The following is a 17,473-nucleotide window of genomic DNA, read 5'->3' as shown; positions in this document are numbered from 1 at the left end:
AAATTTAATCAGTTTTTCTTCTTTTCAGGTGTGTTTGGTGTCAGCAAACAGTGCATGATGAATGCATGCAAAACTCTTTGAAGAATGAGCAGTGTGAATTTGGAGAATTTCGTAACCTCATCATCCCTCCATATTACTTATCAAGTGTCAGTCAGATGCGTAAAGACAAGCATATGGACTATGGAAAGGTAGGCCATGCTTTGTACCTGTATATTCTTGCACAGGGAAGTACATATTGAAAGTACAGTAAGTTGAGAGAGATCTTGAGTTTTGCTAAGGTGACCTTGGCAAGCCACAGCCATTCCATTCATGACCAAGACCTACAGAACAAAGGAGAAGGAACTGGAACCATGAGTGCCCTTGTCATGGGATCCTTTCAGTCTACACCATCATAGCATAATGATTCCATTTTAACTGTCATGGTTCCATCCTATGGAATCCTGGGGCTTGTAGTCTGGGGATTCCATACACCCTTCTATCCACTGCCACTTCCAGGATTCCATAGCACAGAACTATGGGAGTTAAAATGGAATCATAGGGCTGGAATTGTGTTTTTATGAGAGGGCCCATGATTTGTGTTAGCCTGTGAAGAGTACTGAATGCACCAATGCCGTATGTATCTACTAGAAAGATGGCCTTTTTTTGTAGTGGCATCCTGAGAGGCCCTGAAAAATTTCCTTTTTGGGGGGGTGCAGCTCCCAGAATCTCCAAGCTAGCATGGCCATTCTTCCAAGTTTAGTGCCCTGTTACAAAATAGCATTTTGACACCATCTTGATTGTTTTCTCAGTGCCAAGTTAAAAAATTGTATTTTACAATCTGGGAATCTCATTTTTAAAATGTGCATATAGTTAAAGTAACACCAGGCCAGTTCAGTGCCGACAGTTCTTGAAAAAGTCAGTTTGTGATGGCAAACACATACCTAAATGGAACGTATCACCTTTTTAAGTATTACATGGGAATGGAAAATCTGTGTTTTATGTAAACTGGAAATGCAGCTATTCTGTTGTAGCTACTCTTTCTGTGCTAATTGCAAGGATATGGTGTCTCTGTTACAATTTGAGAATGAATTTCCCAGCAATGCATTGAAGAGACAGGAAGGGAAAGCATTCAGTGCCTTTACCTCCATGCTGTGTTGCACAGATGTAAGTGTAAGAAATTGTTTGGGTTTTTTTCCCTTTCACAGCTAGCTTCCTCCTGTGGGAAAAATTGGACTCCTCTGATTGTTCTGGCTAATACTCGGAGTGGAAACAATATGGGGGAAACCTTGATGGGCCAGTTTAAAAACTTGCTAAACCCAATTCAGGTAATTGTTGTTTATTCAGTGAAATTGCAGGGCAAAGCATACTGTTGTCTAAGTGAAGTTATGTTAACATAGTTTAATACGCCCTTCTAATGTCCTTACGGTACATCTTGAATATGGTATGGAATAAGCTCCAATGAACATGAGTATTACTCCTGAATAAAGATGGCTAGGTTTGCACTGCTAGAGTCAGCATAGTGTAGTGGTTAAAGCAGAGTGGGAATCATGCAGCCCTCTAGATACTGTTAGACTGTAGTTTTTACAATTCTTCACCACTGGATAGACTGTCTAGGTATAATGGGAGATGTAGTCCAGGAACATTTGGAGAACTTCATGGTTTCCATCCCAGGGTTAGAGTGTCAGGCTAAGGAGACCTGACTTCAAACTCTCATTCACCAAGGAAGCCATAGATCAAAACACCATACCACATTGGCTTGTGATATAACATACATAGCCATATTTTACCATAATTCCTTTATTAAACACAACATTTTTAATTTTGCTTTTTACAAATCTAGAATATCATGCAACCTTCCCTAAAACTGACACCTATTTACAAGAAAACACTTCAAGCCTCTGCAGTCAGGCATTTTCATCTGTTCCTTTCTCCTAACCTCATTTAATTTAAGCCAGAGTTTGCTAAAAGAAGCATGTTTCTGTTGCCAGGGCTCAGACTGAGAATGTATAAAAGGAAATACTATATATTACCATCAAACTGTGTGTTGTTGTTTTTTATGTATCAAGCAACCTTTTGTAATTTTGCCTAACTCTTAATACAAAAGCAGATTTCTATTCCAAGCTGTTTTCTCTTAAGGCAGTTAGTTACTGCTGCCTTTGCCAAAGAAACTGCAGGTGGCCTGAACAGCTAATTGGATTGTTTTCCTCTTATCCCGGCTGCTTCAGAAAAAGGAGGCAGTGAGGGCAGGAGACTTTCTTCCAGAGATGGTTCCACATTCACAGACTGTATGCTGTCTATTGACAATCATTGTCTTGATTGTATTATTTTGATGGGTATTTGGTCACTGTCGGTGATTCTATATGTGACCAGGAGGATCACAATGCAACCTCTGCACAAACATGCCATTTTGTGAATGTGTGTTTCTACTTGTTTTGGATGTTGACCAGGACCTGGCTCTGCCATCTACAAAAAGAATGCATGACACATTGTTTTAACACTTCTGGGTTGGATGCTTCACTTTTTTTATGTGAAACCTCATGTGTATACATTTTATTTATAGACTAATACATTTTATTTATAGACCGCTATTCCGCAATGATCATAGTGGTGTACAGTAAAAATTGCAATACAATACAAAATACAATGTGACAGTTAAAGGAGGGAGAAGTCTCGTCCTTCTGGCAGTCCCTGATGTTGCTGGGTCTGCCTGATCGCTCCCTCTGAGGCCGAGATGACATACGTATGTGTGTATTTCTCTCTCTCTCTCCCTCTCTCTCTCTCTCTTTGTGTGTGTGTGTGTGTGTGTGTTTTGCAGAATGGTTTTAGTGCTATTGAAGCACATTTTCTGAATGGTTATACAGAAGGGCCCTCATTTCTAAATTGGCTATAAACTCCAGACAAGAATACTTTATTGGAAATTGAAAAGGTGTTTAAAAAGAGAAGAAACAGATATAGTTTTTCCCTCCTCCCTTATATATTTCCATAAGGCTTTGCTAGAATATTAAACTTCATTTTTGGAAATGCTTAGGGCTTTTTCCCTCTGTGTTGTTACGTGAGCTAACAAGGTGGGGGAGGAAGAAATATTTCAGGAAGCTTTGACAGAAGCCTGCTGTTTCTCAAGATTCCTGCTGGATTTCTCAGTTCTCTTCCCCAGAAACTCAAAACAACAAACCAAGTTCTTGAAATTCAGTACAAACAAACTGCAACTTAAATAGTCTCAAAAATTAGCACATTTGATGTCTTAAGTACTGTAATATTATTTCACTTTCTCTTGTAAAGACATGACAGTAGAACATCACTGCATAGATTACAAATTTTGCTTAGTCCTAATTTATACGTATGGTAATGTTAGTATTTCATTGTATTGGGTTGCTTCCTTGAAGCAGAGGCTACATTTGCATAGCAGAAATAATGCAGTTTGACACTGCTTTAGCTACCACAGCTCAATGCTGTGGAATTCTGGGATTTGTAGTTTTGTGAGATTTTTTTCCTTGGCTGTTAGAGAGCTCTGGTGCCACAAGATACTACAAACCCCATAGCATTAGACCATGGCAGTTAAAGCAGTGTCAAACTGCATTATTTCTGCAGTGCAGATGCAGCCAGGCAACATTTGACCTGGAAGTAAAATAGCTTCCATCTTATGGCATCTTATGGACTGGATGGCCCTTGTGGTCTCTTCCAACTCTACAATTCTATGATTCTATCAATAAACTCTCTCCCCCCCATATATATCTGTCTGTCTGTCTGTCTGTCTTATATCTCTTCAGGTTTTTGAACTGACCAAAACAACACCTACAAAGGCACTCCAGCTTTGCACCTGGCTGCCTTGCAATTCTGCTAGAGTGCTGGTCTGTGGTGGAGATGGTACAGTGGGATGGGTCTTAGATGCAATCGATGACATGAAGATTAAGGTATGGTGTGCTACAGTGTTTTGGCAAACCCTTTTCCCCACTTCTGCACTAGTTTCTTTAGATTCTGTAGTTTCAAAATGCATCCTACTGAGTACTGCACGCTAGACAATCCAATGGTTAACCAAATTACATATCTCCTTAAAGCAACAGTCCTCTTTAGAAAAACCGGAGGGGAAAAATCAATTTGGTCCATAAGTTTGGAAGTACAGTGTGAAAAATATTTCAGTTGAACTTGACCGTATCTTGCCATATGATGAAAAGACATTTTTACCACCTGGCCGTAACTATTACAAGTACTGTAATTCTGTTACAAGTACTAACCATGAGCTTACTGGAGTATATGCATTGTGACACTCTAGTGTTACTAATTTAATGAACTATATGTCTTGGACCATGAACTATTGTGATATAGTATATTACCTTATGATAAAGAACATTGGTTTAAATTTACAGGAATAGTGCTGTAGAATGCTCATAACTTACTATTATTTGTGAAAGAAGTATATTTTTACTTCAAATTTCTGGGGTTTATCTGTTTTATTCAGTGTACTTATCACACCCCAGAGGGTAATTTTGTTTTGTTTTTGATGTCTACTGCTTATTATAGTGTTATAGTAATAGTGTTCACATTGTTTTCAACTCATATTCTCTTTCTGAACACATTTATCCCTAACTCTTAATATGACAGCGAAGGGGCATCATGCATGAAATGTATTCTCTCAGCTTGCCAGGTTGAATCCCAGCTAGACACAGAAGACAGATTTCAGGCCTCCTGAAAGCCCAACTTTCTTTTAGAGAATCTCTACTCTTGATTGCTAGTGAGCATCCAGTTCCAGCTCCTACCAAAGACTTCCTCCATCTTGTCTCCCACTCTGTCTGTTAGTCACTAAAAGATATGTAACAACCCAGTAGAGAAAAATACATGCTTCTTGCTTTATACTTTGTTATGAATATGCATTTTTGCCATCTGTTCTTATTAGACCCCCAGCAGTACCATTCAGTAGTAAGCCTTGAAGCAGGTTTTTTTTTTCAATTATTGGTATTTAAAATGTCTTTTACATTCTGGGATTAAATGTGGGAAGGCTGGGAGCATACAGAGATTTTTATGACTGACCGAATCCCTCTGTACGACAGGGACAAGAGCGGTACATTCCACAAGTGGCGATCTTACCATTGGGGACAGGTAATGATCTGTCGAACACCCTGGGTTGGGGTGCTGGATATGCTGGAGAGATTCCAGTAGAGCAGATTCTGCGCAATGTCATGGATGCTGATGGAATCAAGTTGGATAGGTGAGCTGCACAGCAGAAGGTCTCTAAGGGCTCATGCATACAGAGTAAAATGAGTGGCCAGAGGCCACTCCTACTCCGATCGCACTGGAACTGCGGTGACTGCACAAGCCTGATCCAGGCCACTGCTGTAGTCCTCAACGCAGCCGCTAGTAGGAGCAGTGTTTCGCCACTCCTTTTTGTGCCAGCTCTTCTCTATTGGCACAGCCACACTTAGGGCATGTGTTGTGTAAACACCATGCCCCCAACACGGCTTAAAGCCAGCACTTTTGGCCCATCTGTTTGGGGCCATAGATCACTGAACCTTATCCCTTGAGCCTCTATAAAATTTCAATAGGAAACCTAGAGAACGTTTGGAGTCCTGACATCTGTCCTCACTTCTCTGTGGCTATGCTTTGATTTCTGCATGAATTACCTGAATTTTGTTATGCTATGAGTACTTATTCTGAATGTAGGAAAAACAGAGTAATGGGCAGGGAAAGAAAAGAAGTCCAGCTTAATGGTTAAAAGGGTAAAGGGTCACAGAATAAGCAGCTGCCCACAGAAACAGAGCTCATGATGATAAAGAGATCACAGAGCCCTTTAGTAAGCAGCTTTGGAAGAACCTAACATTTCAGTTTTAATCCAATCTTGTGGCAACACAGGTGTGGCAGCATTCCTACCTTAGAACACTACAGCAGGATCACAATGGTTTTAGGTGCTATGAAGTTGCAGTATGTGAGTGAGTGAATGAAAAAGTGACTGTGTTAATTTTTTTGTCTAAAGATTAATAAAGATTTAGGTATAGATGACAGTTATATAGATACTATGGAAATGCATTCCCTTTGACATGCTAGAACCCTCTAGATGACTTCATGCTCATCAGCTTTTAAAAATGTACAACTTAAAGATCCATCAAAGAATATAAATACCATTAAAAAAATAGAAGAACTGAAAACCTTACCAACAAGATCCAGTCCAGAATAATTTGTCCTTTTCTAAAGAAGTAAAAATCAGTTCTTTGCTTCATAGGCCTTCCAGGACATGTGGAATGCTAAATTTAAATCAAATGAATAAAGCAAATATCTTTGCCAGCCTCCCAAAGTAAGAGGATAACCTTAAGGAAAGAATTCAGGGAGCCACCAGTAAGAAAGCCCTGCTCTTTTGTAGCCATGCACTCAGTCTCAGTGGCTACTACAGGACTGATCAGATTACCCAAGCATATGGGGGCAGGGAAATGCTGAGGTCCCCATATACAGTACAAGGAAATTCTAAAGATGCTCTCTTCATGAGATCTTTCTTAAGTTCCTAGCTCTTTAGGCCAGAATCTCATTGGGGCACTTACACAAGCAGAAAAATAGTGACACACACACAAGCACATTCTCAGAGGTTGCCTAACTTCAGTGCTTAGTATATGTTTCCATTTCTCTCTATTTCACTTTGGTTGGTAGGGGGCTAACCGACTGTAATAGTCTTGGAGCAACATTACAACAAAAGGGAGCATTAGTTCTCTTATACTTTTGGTGGTGCCTATGAAATGAGGGGAAAACATACTGTATAATGTAGGCATACAACCTTTCCTGGCTCTTCAAGGTTTTTGGTTTTGTTTTTGTTTTTTAAATGTTTATCCATTTCTACCTTAAAATGTTAAGAACCTGTTATGAACCTGTTTATGTTTTTCTTGTTACCTTTATTGTTGCATTTTACATTTGTAATATTTCATGTGAAACTTGGAAAAAGAGAGGGAATCTGTTATGAACAAGGAATGTACTCTCTGTTCCTTGTTATAAAAGGTTGGCTTTAGTTCCTATGGGGAAAGGCTGATCTATCCCTATTCAAAGGCATGTAAATATATCATAGGACATAATGCATGGAGACCTGAGGGGCTCATCATCCATCATAGTTCCTAAAAGCAAATTTTAAAGAATGACTGGCTTTTAATAACAGTTTTAAGATGCAGACGAATGCTAAGGGGGTCAATTGTATCCTTAATGTTTCAACTGTTGTTTTTATTAGGTCTTTTTAAAACCTGTCAGTTTTGTACATTTAATCTATATGTGAATTTATGACTTCTTTTTTCTTCCCTCCCCTCCCTATTTAGATGGAAGGTCCAAGTAACAAACAAAGGATACTACAATTTAAGAAAACTAAAGGTACAATTTGGAAAACATTAAAGTTTATAGATAGTAAATAAACTATTGTTTTCTGTTTTTCTTTTTGTTTACCATGGAGATGTGCACAAAATCAATCCCCATTACCAGTGGACAACTGTTTGTGATCCATCCTGAATCTGCTGGTGAATGATATTCTTGTAATACAGGAAAACCGTGTACCTGATTCATCCTTTGAAGGATCTCTATAGTGGAGTTTCTTCTGCCTTTGTCTTTATACATTTATTGGAGATCTGAAATAAGGAGCTATTTAAAGCCTAGGGAACTTGTGAAAGTGAAATGAACTCTTGTTTGCAACTGTGAAAGGTTTTGCATAAAACCTTGCAGACTGGCAAGGTTTTATTTTCCTCAAGGATGTTGGACTGGGAAAAATGAGTAACATTTACATTTGGTCCTGTGCATTTCACTTTGCCCTCACTCTCTAGTGAAATGGAACACTCAGTGATGCCATAACATCAAATTTATCCCTATAGAGCATTGAGTGTGACTGGATCACCTAGAACTCTACCCTGTGCTATAATCCCACCATCCAGGAGCTCAGGAGGTTAGGACCACCCTGCCTCATATCCCTTAACACTCTCTTCTTGTTTTGTTCATTTAAAATATATTGATGCACTATGGAATTTGGAGTGGAGGGTGGGATTGCTGGTTGGCTAGCATCCTGTTGATTAGTCCTAACTAGAGTAGACTCATAGAATCAATTGTATAATGAATCAATGTGTAGGTAAATCCCATTGATTTAATGGGATTCTACTCTAGTCAATACTAGCAACAGGATTTAGGCCACTCAAATATAAAGTGGCCAATACTGAGACCTGGAATTAAGGTGAGAAAAGGTCCATTTTAGTAATCTTGGATGGTATTTAAAAACAAAAACAAGCCATGCCAGTGTCTGCCAAAACAGCATTGTGAATCTGAAAGAGAATCCCTTCAGAAGCAAAGAGTTCGGACACTTCCTTCCTGGTTCTAATTAACTTAGGCCTGGTTTTCAGAAATGACAAAGGTACAAATGGTAAACCTATATCTCTTCTGCATTTATTTTGTTGCAGGTAGCTATGTGATAAAATTATCTTGTGTTTAAAAGGTGGGGGGTGCGGTGTCCAGGCATATTTTCATCTACACTTCAGAAAGATGGCTAAGCCTGCTTGAGCCAAAAGGAAGAGTGCAACTCTTTTAACAAATAAACATACAGGAACCCTTTTCTTGGAAGAGCTTTCCATTATGTAAGCCTTCCCCTGTTGTCTGAGATGGTACAGTCCAGACACAAGTTTGCTATTTCATATGCTGTTTGTGAGTAGTAGAACACATGTGATTAAAGCCTCTCTACATCCCGACTTTACTGGCTGTACTGAAGGAATGTGAAATAATCAGATCTACCAGGAGCATGCAAAGTATGCCAGTGGGTATCTGAAGGTTCATAGATGGCCAGCAATACCCTACATTGCCCGGATTTAGCCTTATTCCTAACGTTCGGCCATCACATTTTGTGTAACCTCATCCTGTGAGCTTTTCCTCAGAATCAACTAGTATTACATGAAACTAGTGTGAAGTAGCCCTAAAGAAAATCACTGATCTAATATTATATATTTTTTTTTAAATGCTTTCTATGTCACATTTTGCATAAGAGATAATTTAACATTTGTGCAAAGATGGTTTATTAAAAAGATACAGTGTGGTCTGATGGCAAAGTGTGTGTGTGTGTGTGTGTGTGTGTGTGTGTGTGTGTGTATATATATTCTTTGTGGTCTCTGCGAATCATACAAATGGGTTTCACTGCGCCTGCGCAGTGCTGTTCAGAAACTTCTGGAATCACTGGGCAAAGTTTACTTTGCAACATATAGAAACTTTTTGGCGGTAACTCCGCCCACCCGTTATAAGGCCCCTGCCTTCCCGCTCTTTTCCCCAGTTCCTTTTTTTCCACCACGCTAGCTGCTTCAGGGAACTTCGCTCGCTTTAGCTTGCAATCGGAATCACTTTCACTTTTGACCTCGGACCGTCTCTTGACCATTCTTTGTCTCCCGCCCCTGGTAACTTCGAACTCTCGGACTGTTGACCTCGTTTCTGGACTTTCCCTTTCAACTTGTCGACTTCGGAAAATGCCTGCTCCATTTAAGAAGTGTGATGTCTGCGAGGGCAAGGTGCCCATCCAGGACCCGCACTCTTCCTGCCTCCTTTGCTTGGGCAAGGACCATGATACGAAGGCTTGCCCGCTCTGCAAGTCCCTCTCATCCCAGGCTCGCAAGAACCGTGAGTCCCGGCTGACTTCGGCCATCGCTTTGGGCAAGGTTCAGGAGGGAGGCCCCCGTCCATCATCAGCTCCTTCGGCTCCGCCGCCTGCCTCATCTTCCTGGGCGAGTGTGTCCAGCGTGGTGTCTGCCCCGCCGTTGGCAGGATCGTCCACCACCACCGATGTGGCCCGTGGTTCACACAAACCCAGTGCCACCGACAAGCCCTCCAAGCGCCCCCACAAGCAGTCGGGGACTGAGGGTATAGAGCCCAGGGCGAAATCCGGGAGGAAGCTGTCCCCGGAGGGCTCGCGCGTGAATGATCACGCGGAGGCGGAGGTCTCGTTGGTCCCGACTCCGTCCTCCAAGGTGTCGTTGAAGGCATCTCGACACGCCTTCAAGCTTCCCGAGACGGGGGCATCCTCTTCGGGAAAGGCTGCACCGGTGGAAAAGGCGAAGACATCTAAGCCTCAATCCACGGGAGCCGTTGTCCTGCTGGACCTGCCGGACAACCCTTTCTCCCCCCCCCGAGGATTGGGCCGAGACGCCGCGGTCGTCTAAAAAGAGGCACCACAAGGAGGCAGCTGAAGGCTACGCACCAAAGAGGTCCAAGCCCTCCAAGGACCACACCGGGTCGGAGGTCTCCTCCAAGGGAAAGGAGCGCGCTTCCCACAAGCAACGCTCCCCGACGAAGAAGGCTCCAACACCAGCCTCTTTGCACCCTGATGGCTCCTCCTCCTCGCATGCGGCCGCTCTCCTGGACACACCGCTGCCGTCGACGGTCAACTTTGCCCGCGCCGATGCGGAAGCAGCCGAGCTCCCTCGGAGAGTGTCACCTCCTCCTTCTATCCATTCGGAGGTCGACGAACTGATGGAGAGGGACACTGACATGTTTTTTGATGCCGAATCAGGGAGATACTACATGTCAGTGCCAAGGGAGACTGCCTTCAGGGAGTTCACCCGGCTCAACCTGCGCCTGGTGGCCCCCCAAGATGACAAGCCTGCTCCTTCCCATGTGACAGCCTCAGCCTCTGCACCACGCCGCTCCCTGACAGAGCCATCGGCCCTGCAGATCCTGGCGCGTTCAGCAACTCGAGTCAGGGTCCCAGACATCCTGCTTACCTCGGACACCGACTCCAAGGAGGAGTCCTTGCTGCCGTCGGGGGAGCCCTCGGACGACGACGATACCTCCGTCCAGGCGTCTCCGCAGCGGATGCAGCACCCGGAGCCTTCCTCCCCGACGGATGATGTGCGCTCGTTTAACGAGCACATCATTAAGATGGCAAGGGCCCTGGACATCGAGCTCACCTACCCCGAGGAGGAGGCTCGGGATCCTGTGGAACATCGGGTGCATGGCCGGGTGCCCACGCCACCCTCCATCCCGCTGCTGCCCTCCCTTGAGTCCATTGTCCAGAGGTCGTGGGATGCGCCAGCTTCCCTCGTCGGATCGTCCAGGAAGATCGAGTCCCTCTACCGGATCTCCCCGGCGAGTTGCTCTTGGTTGGCCAAACACCCCAAGCAGAACTCGGCAATCGTAGAGGGGGCTCAGCAGGGCTTCGTCCCCAAACAGGCAACTTCCCCAGTCGACCGGGAAGCGAAGAAAGTTGATGGTCTGGCCAAGAAGGCCTACTCGGCAGCGGCCCTCGCAGTCAAGGCCATCAACTGTAACGCCTGCATGGGGGTGTACATCCAGACCCTCATGGAGGGGATCTCGCCACTCGTCCCGGACGTCCCAGGCAACGCCTGGTAGAGATCCGTGATGAGGCCCACTCGATCGGCAGCTGGCTCATCACCGCCTCCAGAAACGTGGCTGACTGTGCGGGACGGGCGATGTCGGCTTCGTTGGCTCTGCGCCGGCATGCGTGGCTGAGGGGTTCGGACCTCAATGCCAACGTCAAGTCAGCCATAGAGGACATGCCCCTGGATGGTAGTGGCCTCTTCCACGCCAAGACCGACGAGCGCCTGAACTGCAAGTTCAGAATGAAGGTGGCGGCGAAGAAGCACGGGATGTCATCAGCTCCCATCTCGCCCTTCAGAAAGAGGCAGCGCCCGTGGCAGCCGCAAGGTCAGTCACAGGGGGCCTTCCAACAAGACCGGCAACCTCAGCAGCAGGGCTCCCAGAGACGCTGGTAACCCTCTCAGTCCTCCTCCTCCTCTGGCCGTCGCAACTTTCCTTCCCGGTACCGAATGTCCCGCTGGTAGGACACCGACCAGGGGAAGAAGAGAGCCTGAAGGGTTGCAGCGCGCTTTGTCTCTCCTTTTTTCTTTTTGGACATTTTAAGGCCCTTTGTCACCACCTGGGCCTCCATTACGACGGACTCGTGGGTCCTCAACATCGTCCGTAGGGGTTATGCCTTCAAGTTCCAAGAGCTCCCCCCAACCGGAGCCTTCATGTCCACTCACCCCTCGGACACCCTTCTCGACGAAGTGCGCACTTTGCTGGACAAGGGGGCAATCTCCCCTTTGTCGCCCGAACAATGCTCCAGGGCTTTTTTCTCCAGGTACTTCACGGTACCCAAGGCGGATGGGGGCATCAGACCCATCTTGGACTTGAGGGAGCTGAACTTTTTCCTTGAATACCGCCGGTTCCGGATGGTAACCTTGGCTTCTATTCTGCCGCTTCTCCACCAGGGCCTGTGGTTCGTGATGGTCGACTTGAAGGGTGCCTACTTCCACATCGGAATTCGGGAGTCCCACCGGAGATTCCTCGCCTTCACTGTCAGCTCCACTGCGTACCACTACAACGTGCTCCCCTTTGGCCTTTCCACGGCTCCGAGGGTCTTCACGAAGTGCATGGCACCAGTGGTGGCATACCTTCATCAGAAGGGCTACAGAGTCTTCCCGTACCTGGACAACTGGTTGTTCGCCGCCGACTCACAGCAGGAGCTCCGAGAGGCAGTCTCATTCGCCTTGCACCTTTTGGACTCCCTTGGACTGGTCGTCAACGAAGAGAAGTCCCACTTCACTCCGACCAGACAGGCCAAGTTCATCGGAGCCATCCTCGACTCCGAAAGATGCTCCGCCTTTCTCCCTCCGGACCATTTCCAGGCGTTGGTGGCATCACTGACGCCTTCCATCTCTCACAGAAGGGTGAGGGCCAGAGACGTCCAAGTGGCCCTGGGCCACGTGGCGTCAACAACATTCGTGACACCGTGGGCAAGGCTTCGCCTCCGACCACTGCAGTCCTGGTTCCTCTCAGTCTTCTCTCCAATGGAGGATCCTCCGTCCAAGTGGCTCACAGTACCGAGACCGGTGGCCGCTTCACTGAGATGGTGGCTGGACGACCACAACGTCTGCATCGGGATGCCCTTCCATCAACCTCAGCCTCAATTGACTTTGATAACCAATGCTTCCCTGGAAGGCCGGGGCGCCCACCTGCTCGACCTGGTTGTCAAGGACAAGTGGTCGACCCGGGACAAGCATTTCCACATCAATGCTTTGGAGATGCTCACATTCGAAAAGGCGTTGAGGGCATTCGAATTCGCTGTCGCAGGCAAGGTGGTCCTCCTGAGAACGGACAACACCACCGTGATGTATTACATCAACAAACAGGGAGGCACCAGATCCAAGACCCTGCTTGAGATCACTCTCCGCATTTGGGACTGGTGCGTCCAGAGACAGGTGCTCCTCCAGGCGATTCACCTTCCAGGAGAGGACAATGAGTTGGCGGACCGCCTAAGCAGATCCCCTTTGGTGTGCCACGAGTGGAGGCTCCATCCAGAGACGGTCAGTGACCTGTTCGATTGGTGGGGAACCCCCCAAGTCGACCTCTTCGCGGCCGAATGGAACAGCCACTGTCTCCAGTTCTGCTCCAGAAGATGAATGGACGGATCCCTCGGAGATGCGTTCGCCTTCCCTTGGTCGGGAGAGCTGCTCTACGCCTTCCCTCCCTTCCCTCTCGTCATCAGGGTGGTGTCCAAGATGACAACGGACCGTTCGGATGCGATCCTGATCACTCCGTGGTGGCCGAGACAGCCCTGGTTCGCATCCCTTCTCCACCTCTCCAAGAGATGCTTCCTCCGCCTCGACTTCCGTCCCGACCTGCTGTCGATCCAGGACGGCGGGATTCTGCACCTGGACACCAAGAGCCTGCCACTTGTGGCCTGGAGAATCCAGCCCTAGCCTCACTGCCGGACGCGGTGAGGACGGTGATCCTGGCTGCGCAGAAGCCATCCACCCTGCGGTCCTATGCCCTGAAGTGGAGGAGGTTTAGCCTCTTCCTTGATTGAAAGGGCTTGTCTCCTGCTCAAGTTTCCACTCCAGTGGTGCTGGAGTTTTTGATGGCACTGTTGGATGAGGGGTTGTGCCTCACATCCATCAAGTGCTACCTCTCTGCCATTTGTTCCAGGTACCAATTTGAGGGTAGGGCTTCCTTCTTTATGGACCCCCTGGTGAAGGGGTTCCTGAAGGGATGTGCCAACCTGCACCCTCCTGTGTCGGTACCGGCCCCAGATTGGAGCTTGGAAGTGGTGCTGGCCGCGCTCCAATCCAAGCCCTTTGAACCGATGGCCACAGCGGACTTGAGACTACTGACTTGGAAAACCGCTTTTCTTGTGGCCATCACCTCTGCCCGCCGTGCGGGCGAACTCTGTGCCTTGCGGAGGGACCAGCCCTTCCTGAGGTTTCACAAGGACAAGTAGGTCCTTCGGACAGACATTACTTTCTTGCCTAAGGTTGTGTCTGCTTTCCACATGTGCCAGGACCTTGTGTTGCCTACCCTCGCTTCCAATCCAACTTCAGATGCAGAGCGAAGCCTGCACTCTCTTGATGTCAGGAGAGCGCTGGCGTTTTACCTGGACAGAACTGCTGCCTCCAGTCAGTCCGAGAGACTTTTCCAATGCTACTCGGAACCGAAGAAGGGGTTGCCCGTGTCTGCGCAGAGGTTTTCCAAATGGGTGGCTGGTACCATCCACCTCTGCTATGAACTGCTGGTCAAACCTCTCCCTGGCAGGGTTCGGTCCCACTCCACAAGAGCAGTGTCAGCATCCTCTGCATTCCTGTCGGCCATTCCCTTGGAGGATGTCTGTAAGGCTGCTGTCTGGTCCCAGCCATTGACTTTTATAAAGCACTATAGGCTGGACACCAGAGCCATCCGAGACGCAGCTTTCGGGAGGGCTGTGTTGGTTTCAGGGTTGCATTGATTGCACTACTGATGGTTTGTGTTTTCAGCATTTATGTACATAATGCCACTGTTTTACATTCTGTTGAATGTTGATTTGCACAATTTCAATGGGACTGGTCTTGCATGACCTTTTATTCCCTTCTCAGGTTTTGCAATGTTATTGCTATGTTGAGTTTGTGCATGAACAAAAAGCTTGACTCTTTTTATGGTTCAAGGTGTTTATTGTTACAATAAATATACCCTTGGTTTACCATAGTTTTGGTTTCAGGACACTCCCTCCGCCGCTTACCTAAGCTTGTCAGTCTAAATCCATTTGTATGATTCGCAGAGACCACGAAGAAGGACAGGTTGCTTACCTGTAACAGTATTTCTTCGAGTGGTCATCTGCAAATACATACAAATCCCACCCGTCCATCCCCTCAGTGTCCTGCTCTTATTGGCTCTTTCCATCACCTGCTTGGCGGGAAAATTGCGAAACTGGGGAAAAGAGCGGGAAGGCAGGGGCCTTATAACGGGTGGGCGGAGTTACCGCCAAAAAGTTTCTATATGTTGCAAAGTAAACTTTGCCCAGTGATTCCAGAAGTTTCCGAACAGCACTGCGCAAGCGCAGTGAAACCCATTTGTATGTATTCGCAGATGACCACACGAAGAAATACTGTTACAGGAAAGAAACATATCTATATATATATATATATATATATATATACACACACACACACACACACACACACACACCTCTTATGTGTTTACTACACAATGGGGAACCTGTGATCCCTCAGGTGCTGGGTTTTAGTTTCCATTCTCCTTGATAGTCAGCCATGCTTCTGGGACAGATGGGATTTGGAGTCCAATAGCCTCACAGAGAGCAACAGATTCCTTACCCTTGGCTCACTATAATTGCATTATTGCCAGGATTTTTCATTGCTACTGTTCTCTCCTTTCTGCAGATCTTCACAATGAACAACTATTTTTCCATAGGACCAGATGCTCTCATGGCTTTAAACTTTCACACACATCGTGAGAAATCTCCCTCTCTGTTTTCTAGTAGGATCATTAACAAGGTATGTCGGGTAAAACCAAAATTTGCTGTATCCCAATGAACTGGGCCACTTCAGGGGAAGTCTTTCATAGTATTTCCTCTAGATCAGGTTGGGCAACTGTGGTAGGTCTGGGAACCAATTTTGTGTCCTTGAGACCTCCCCGGGGGCTGCAGAAATTGCCAGATATAACAAGAAGAAAAAGTATTAGAAGTGGCTGGAAGTATACAGTCGACCCTCATTACCCATGGACTTTTTATCCATGGATTCAATCTTCCAAGGCTTGGAGTGTGTGTGTGTGTGTGTGTGTGTGTGTGTGTGTGTGTGTGTGTACACCAGTATTCCAAATTGCAATCCTTAATTTTGCCATTTTATATAAGGGGCACCATTTTAATATTCCATTGATTTAATGGGACTTGAGCATCCGTGGATTTTGTTATTCTTAAAATCCTATTATTATTATTATTATTATTATTATTTACATTAAACTGTATTTCTGGACCATGTGAATTCTTTCAAAGGTAAATTGCTGCTATGAAGGCTCCAGGAGAGGCAATTTGCCTTTCCTTTCCATTTTTGAAAATTTGATAATTATTATAATTTTTTTGGTGGTTGTTTTTGTTTTTTGCCAGAAAAAGCATGGAATCTGACAGGGAATAAGGGCTGCAGTTTGCAGTTACACCTTCTAGTTACATGCAGATATCTAATCAAAACTGCTGTGTGTAATATGCTTTTTAAAAATCTACCAGGTTTGTTAGTCATAATAAAAAGTTTGTTGTTGTTGTTAACTGTCATCAAGTTGGCTTTGATGTATGGTTACTCCATGAATGAGAGATCTCCAAGTCCCCCTGTCTTCAACACAGGGCTGTGGCTTCCCTGATTTGAGTCCTTCCATCTGGAATGTAATTGCCCTCTTTTCCTACTGCCCTCTACCTTAGCAACTATTTCCAATGAGCTATGCCAGTTCATGATGTCCAAAGTATGGCAGTATCAGTTTAGTCATCTTGGCTTCTGGAGGAAGTTCAGGTTTGATTTATTCTGGGATCTATTTATTTGTTTTTTAGGAGTCCATAGTATCCATAGAACAGTGGTACTCAGAACTTTTATCCTTGGGACCCCCAATTGACATCTGGATGCAGAAGTTGCACTCCCCCTCCACTCGACATAGTATGTGTATAAAAATATTTTAAATAAATAGAAATTATTTACTGTGTGTATTTTTGTCTGCACATTCTCATATATTCATATATTAACATTTTATAAAGAAATAACATTGTTCAACTTAGAATGACTTTATTTAACTAAATTTAATATTTAACTTGACCCATGTGTAAATTTTACATATAAAAAAGTTTGGGAGAAGGAGATGAGGGAGGATCAGGGCCACCAGCTTTTGTAACCCCTTTGAGCATATCTTGTGATGCCCCACACCCACTGTTTGAAAACCACTGCCTTAGAACTCTTCTCCAGCACCACATTTCAAATGGGCTTATTTTCTTCCTATCAGCTTTCTTCACTGTCCAGCTTTCACAACCATACATACTGTAGAACTGGAAATATGATAGTACTGACAAACCTAACTCTAATATTCAATTATATATTTACACACTTCAGGATCTTGTCTAGTTCTTCATAGCTGTCCTTCCAAGTCGTAGTCTTATTCTGATTTCTAAAGTAGTATAGTAGTGCCAGTAGTATTTAGGTTAATCGTGACCGATCTAGATCCCATTGTTTTTCTAGCAAGAGAGATTGCTTTAACT

General features: G+C 45.3%; 1 protein-coding gene across 1 annotated transcript in view; it reads left to right on the top strand.

Moving 5' to 3' along the window:
• The window catches only part of DGKE (diacylglycerol kinase epsilon), a 37,365-nt gene that overhangs the window by 10,123 nt on the left and 9,769 nt on the right, over window positions 1–17,473 (top strand). The window contains exons 3-8 of the mRNA XM_042454153.1: window positions 29–188; window positions 1,185–1,304; window positions 3,747–3,890; window positions 5,025–5,182; window positions 7,260–7,311; window positions 15,624–15,737. Of these exons, the coding sequence (XP_042310087.1) occupies window positions 29–188; window positions 1,185–1,304; window positions 3,747–3,890; window positions 5,025–5,182; window positions 7,260–7,311; window positions 15,624–15,737 (748 nt within the window). The remainder of the gene's footprint in view (window positions 1–28; window positions 189–1,184; window positions 1,305–3,746; window positions 3,891–5,024; window positions 5,183–7,259; window positions 7,312–15,623; window positions 15,738–17,473) is intronic.

Source organism: Sceloporus undulatus, chromosome 2 (genome assembly GCF_019175285.1).
Source record: "Sceloporus undulatus isolate JIND9_A2432 ecotype Alabama chromosome 2, SceUnd_v1.1, whole genome shotgun sequence".
NCBI lineage: Eukaryota > Metazoa > Chordata > Lepidosauria > Squamata > Phrynosomatidae > Sceloporus > Sceloporus undulatus.
Note: the sequence above shows the minus strand (reverse complement) of the source record. Positions and strands in the feature narration are given on the sequence as shown.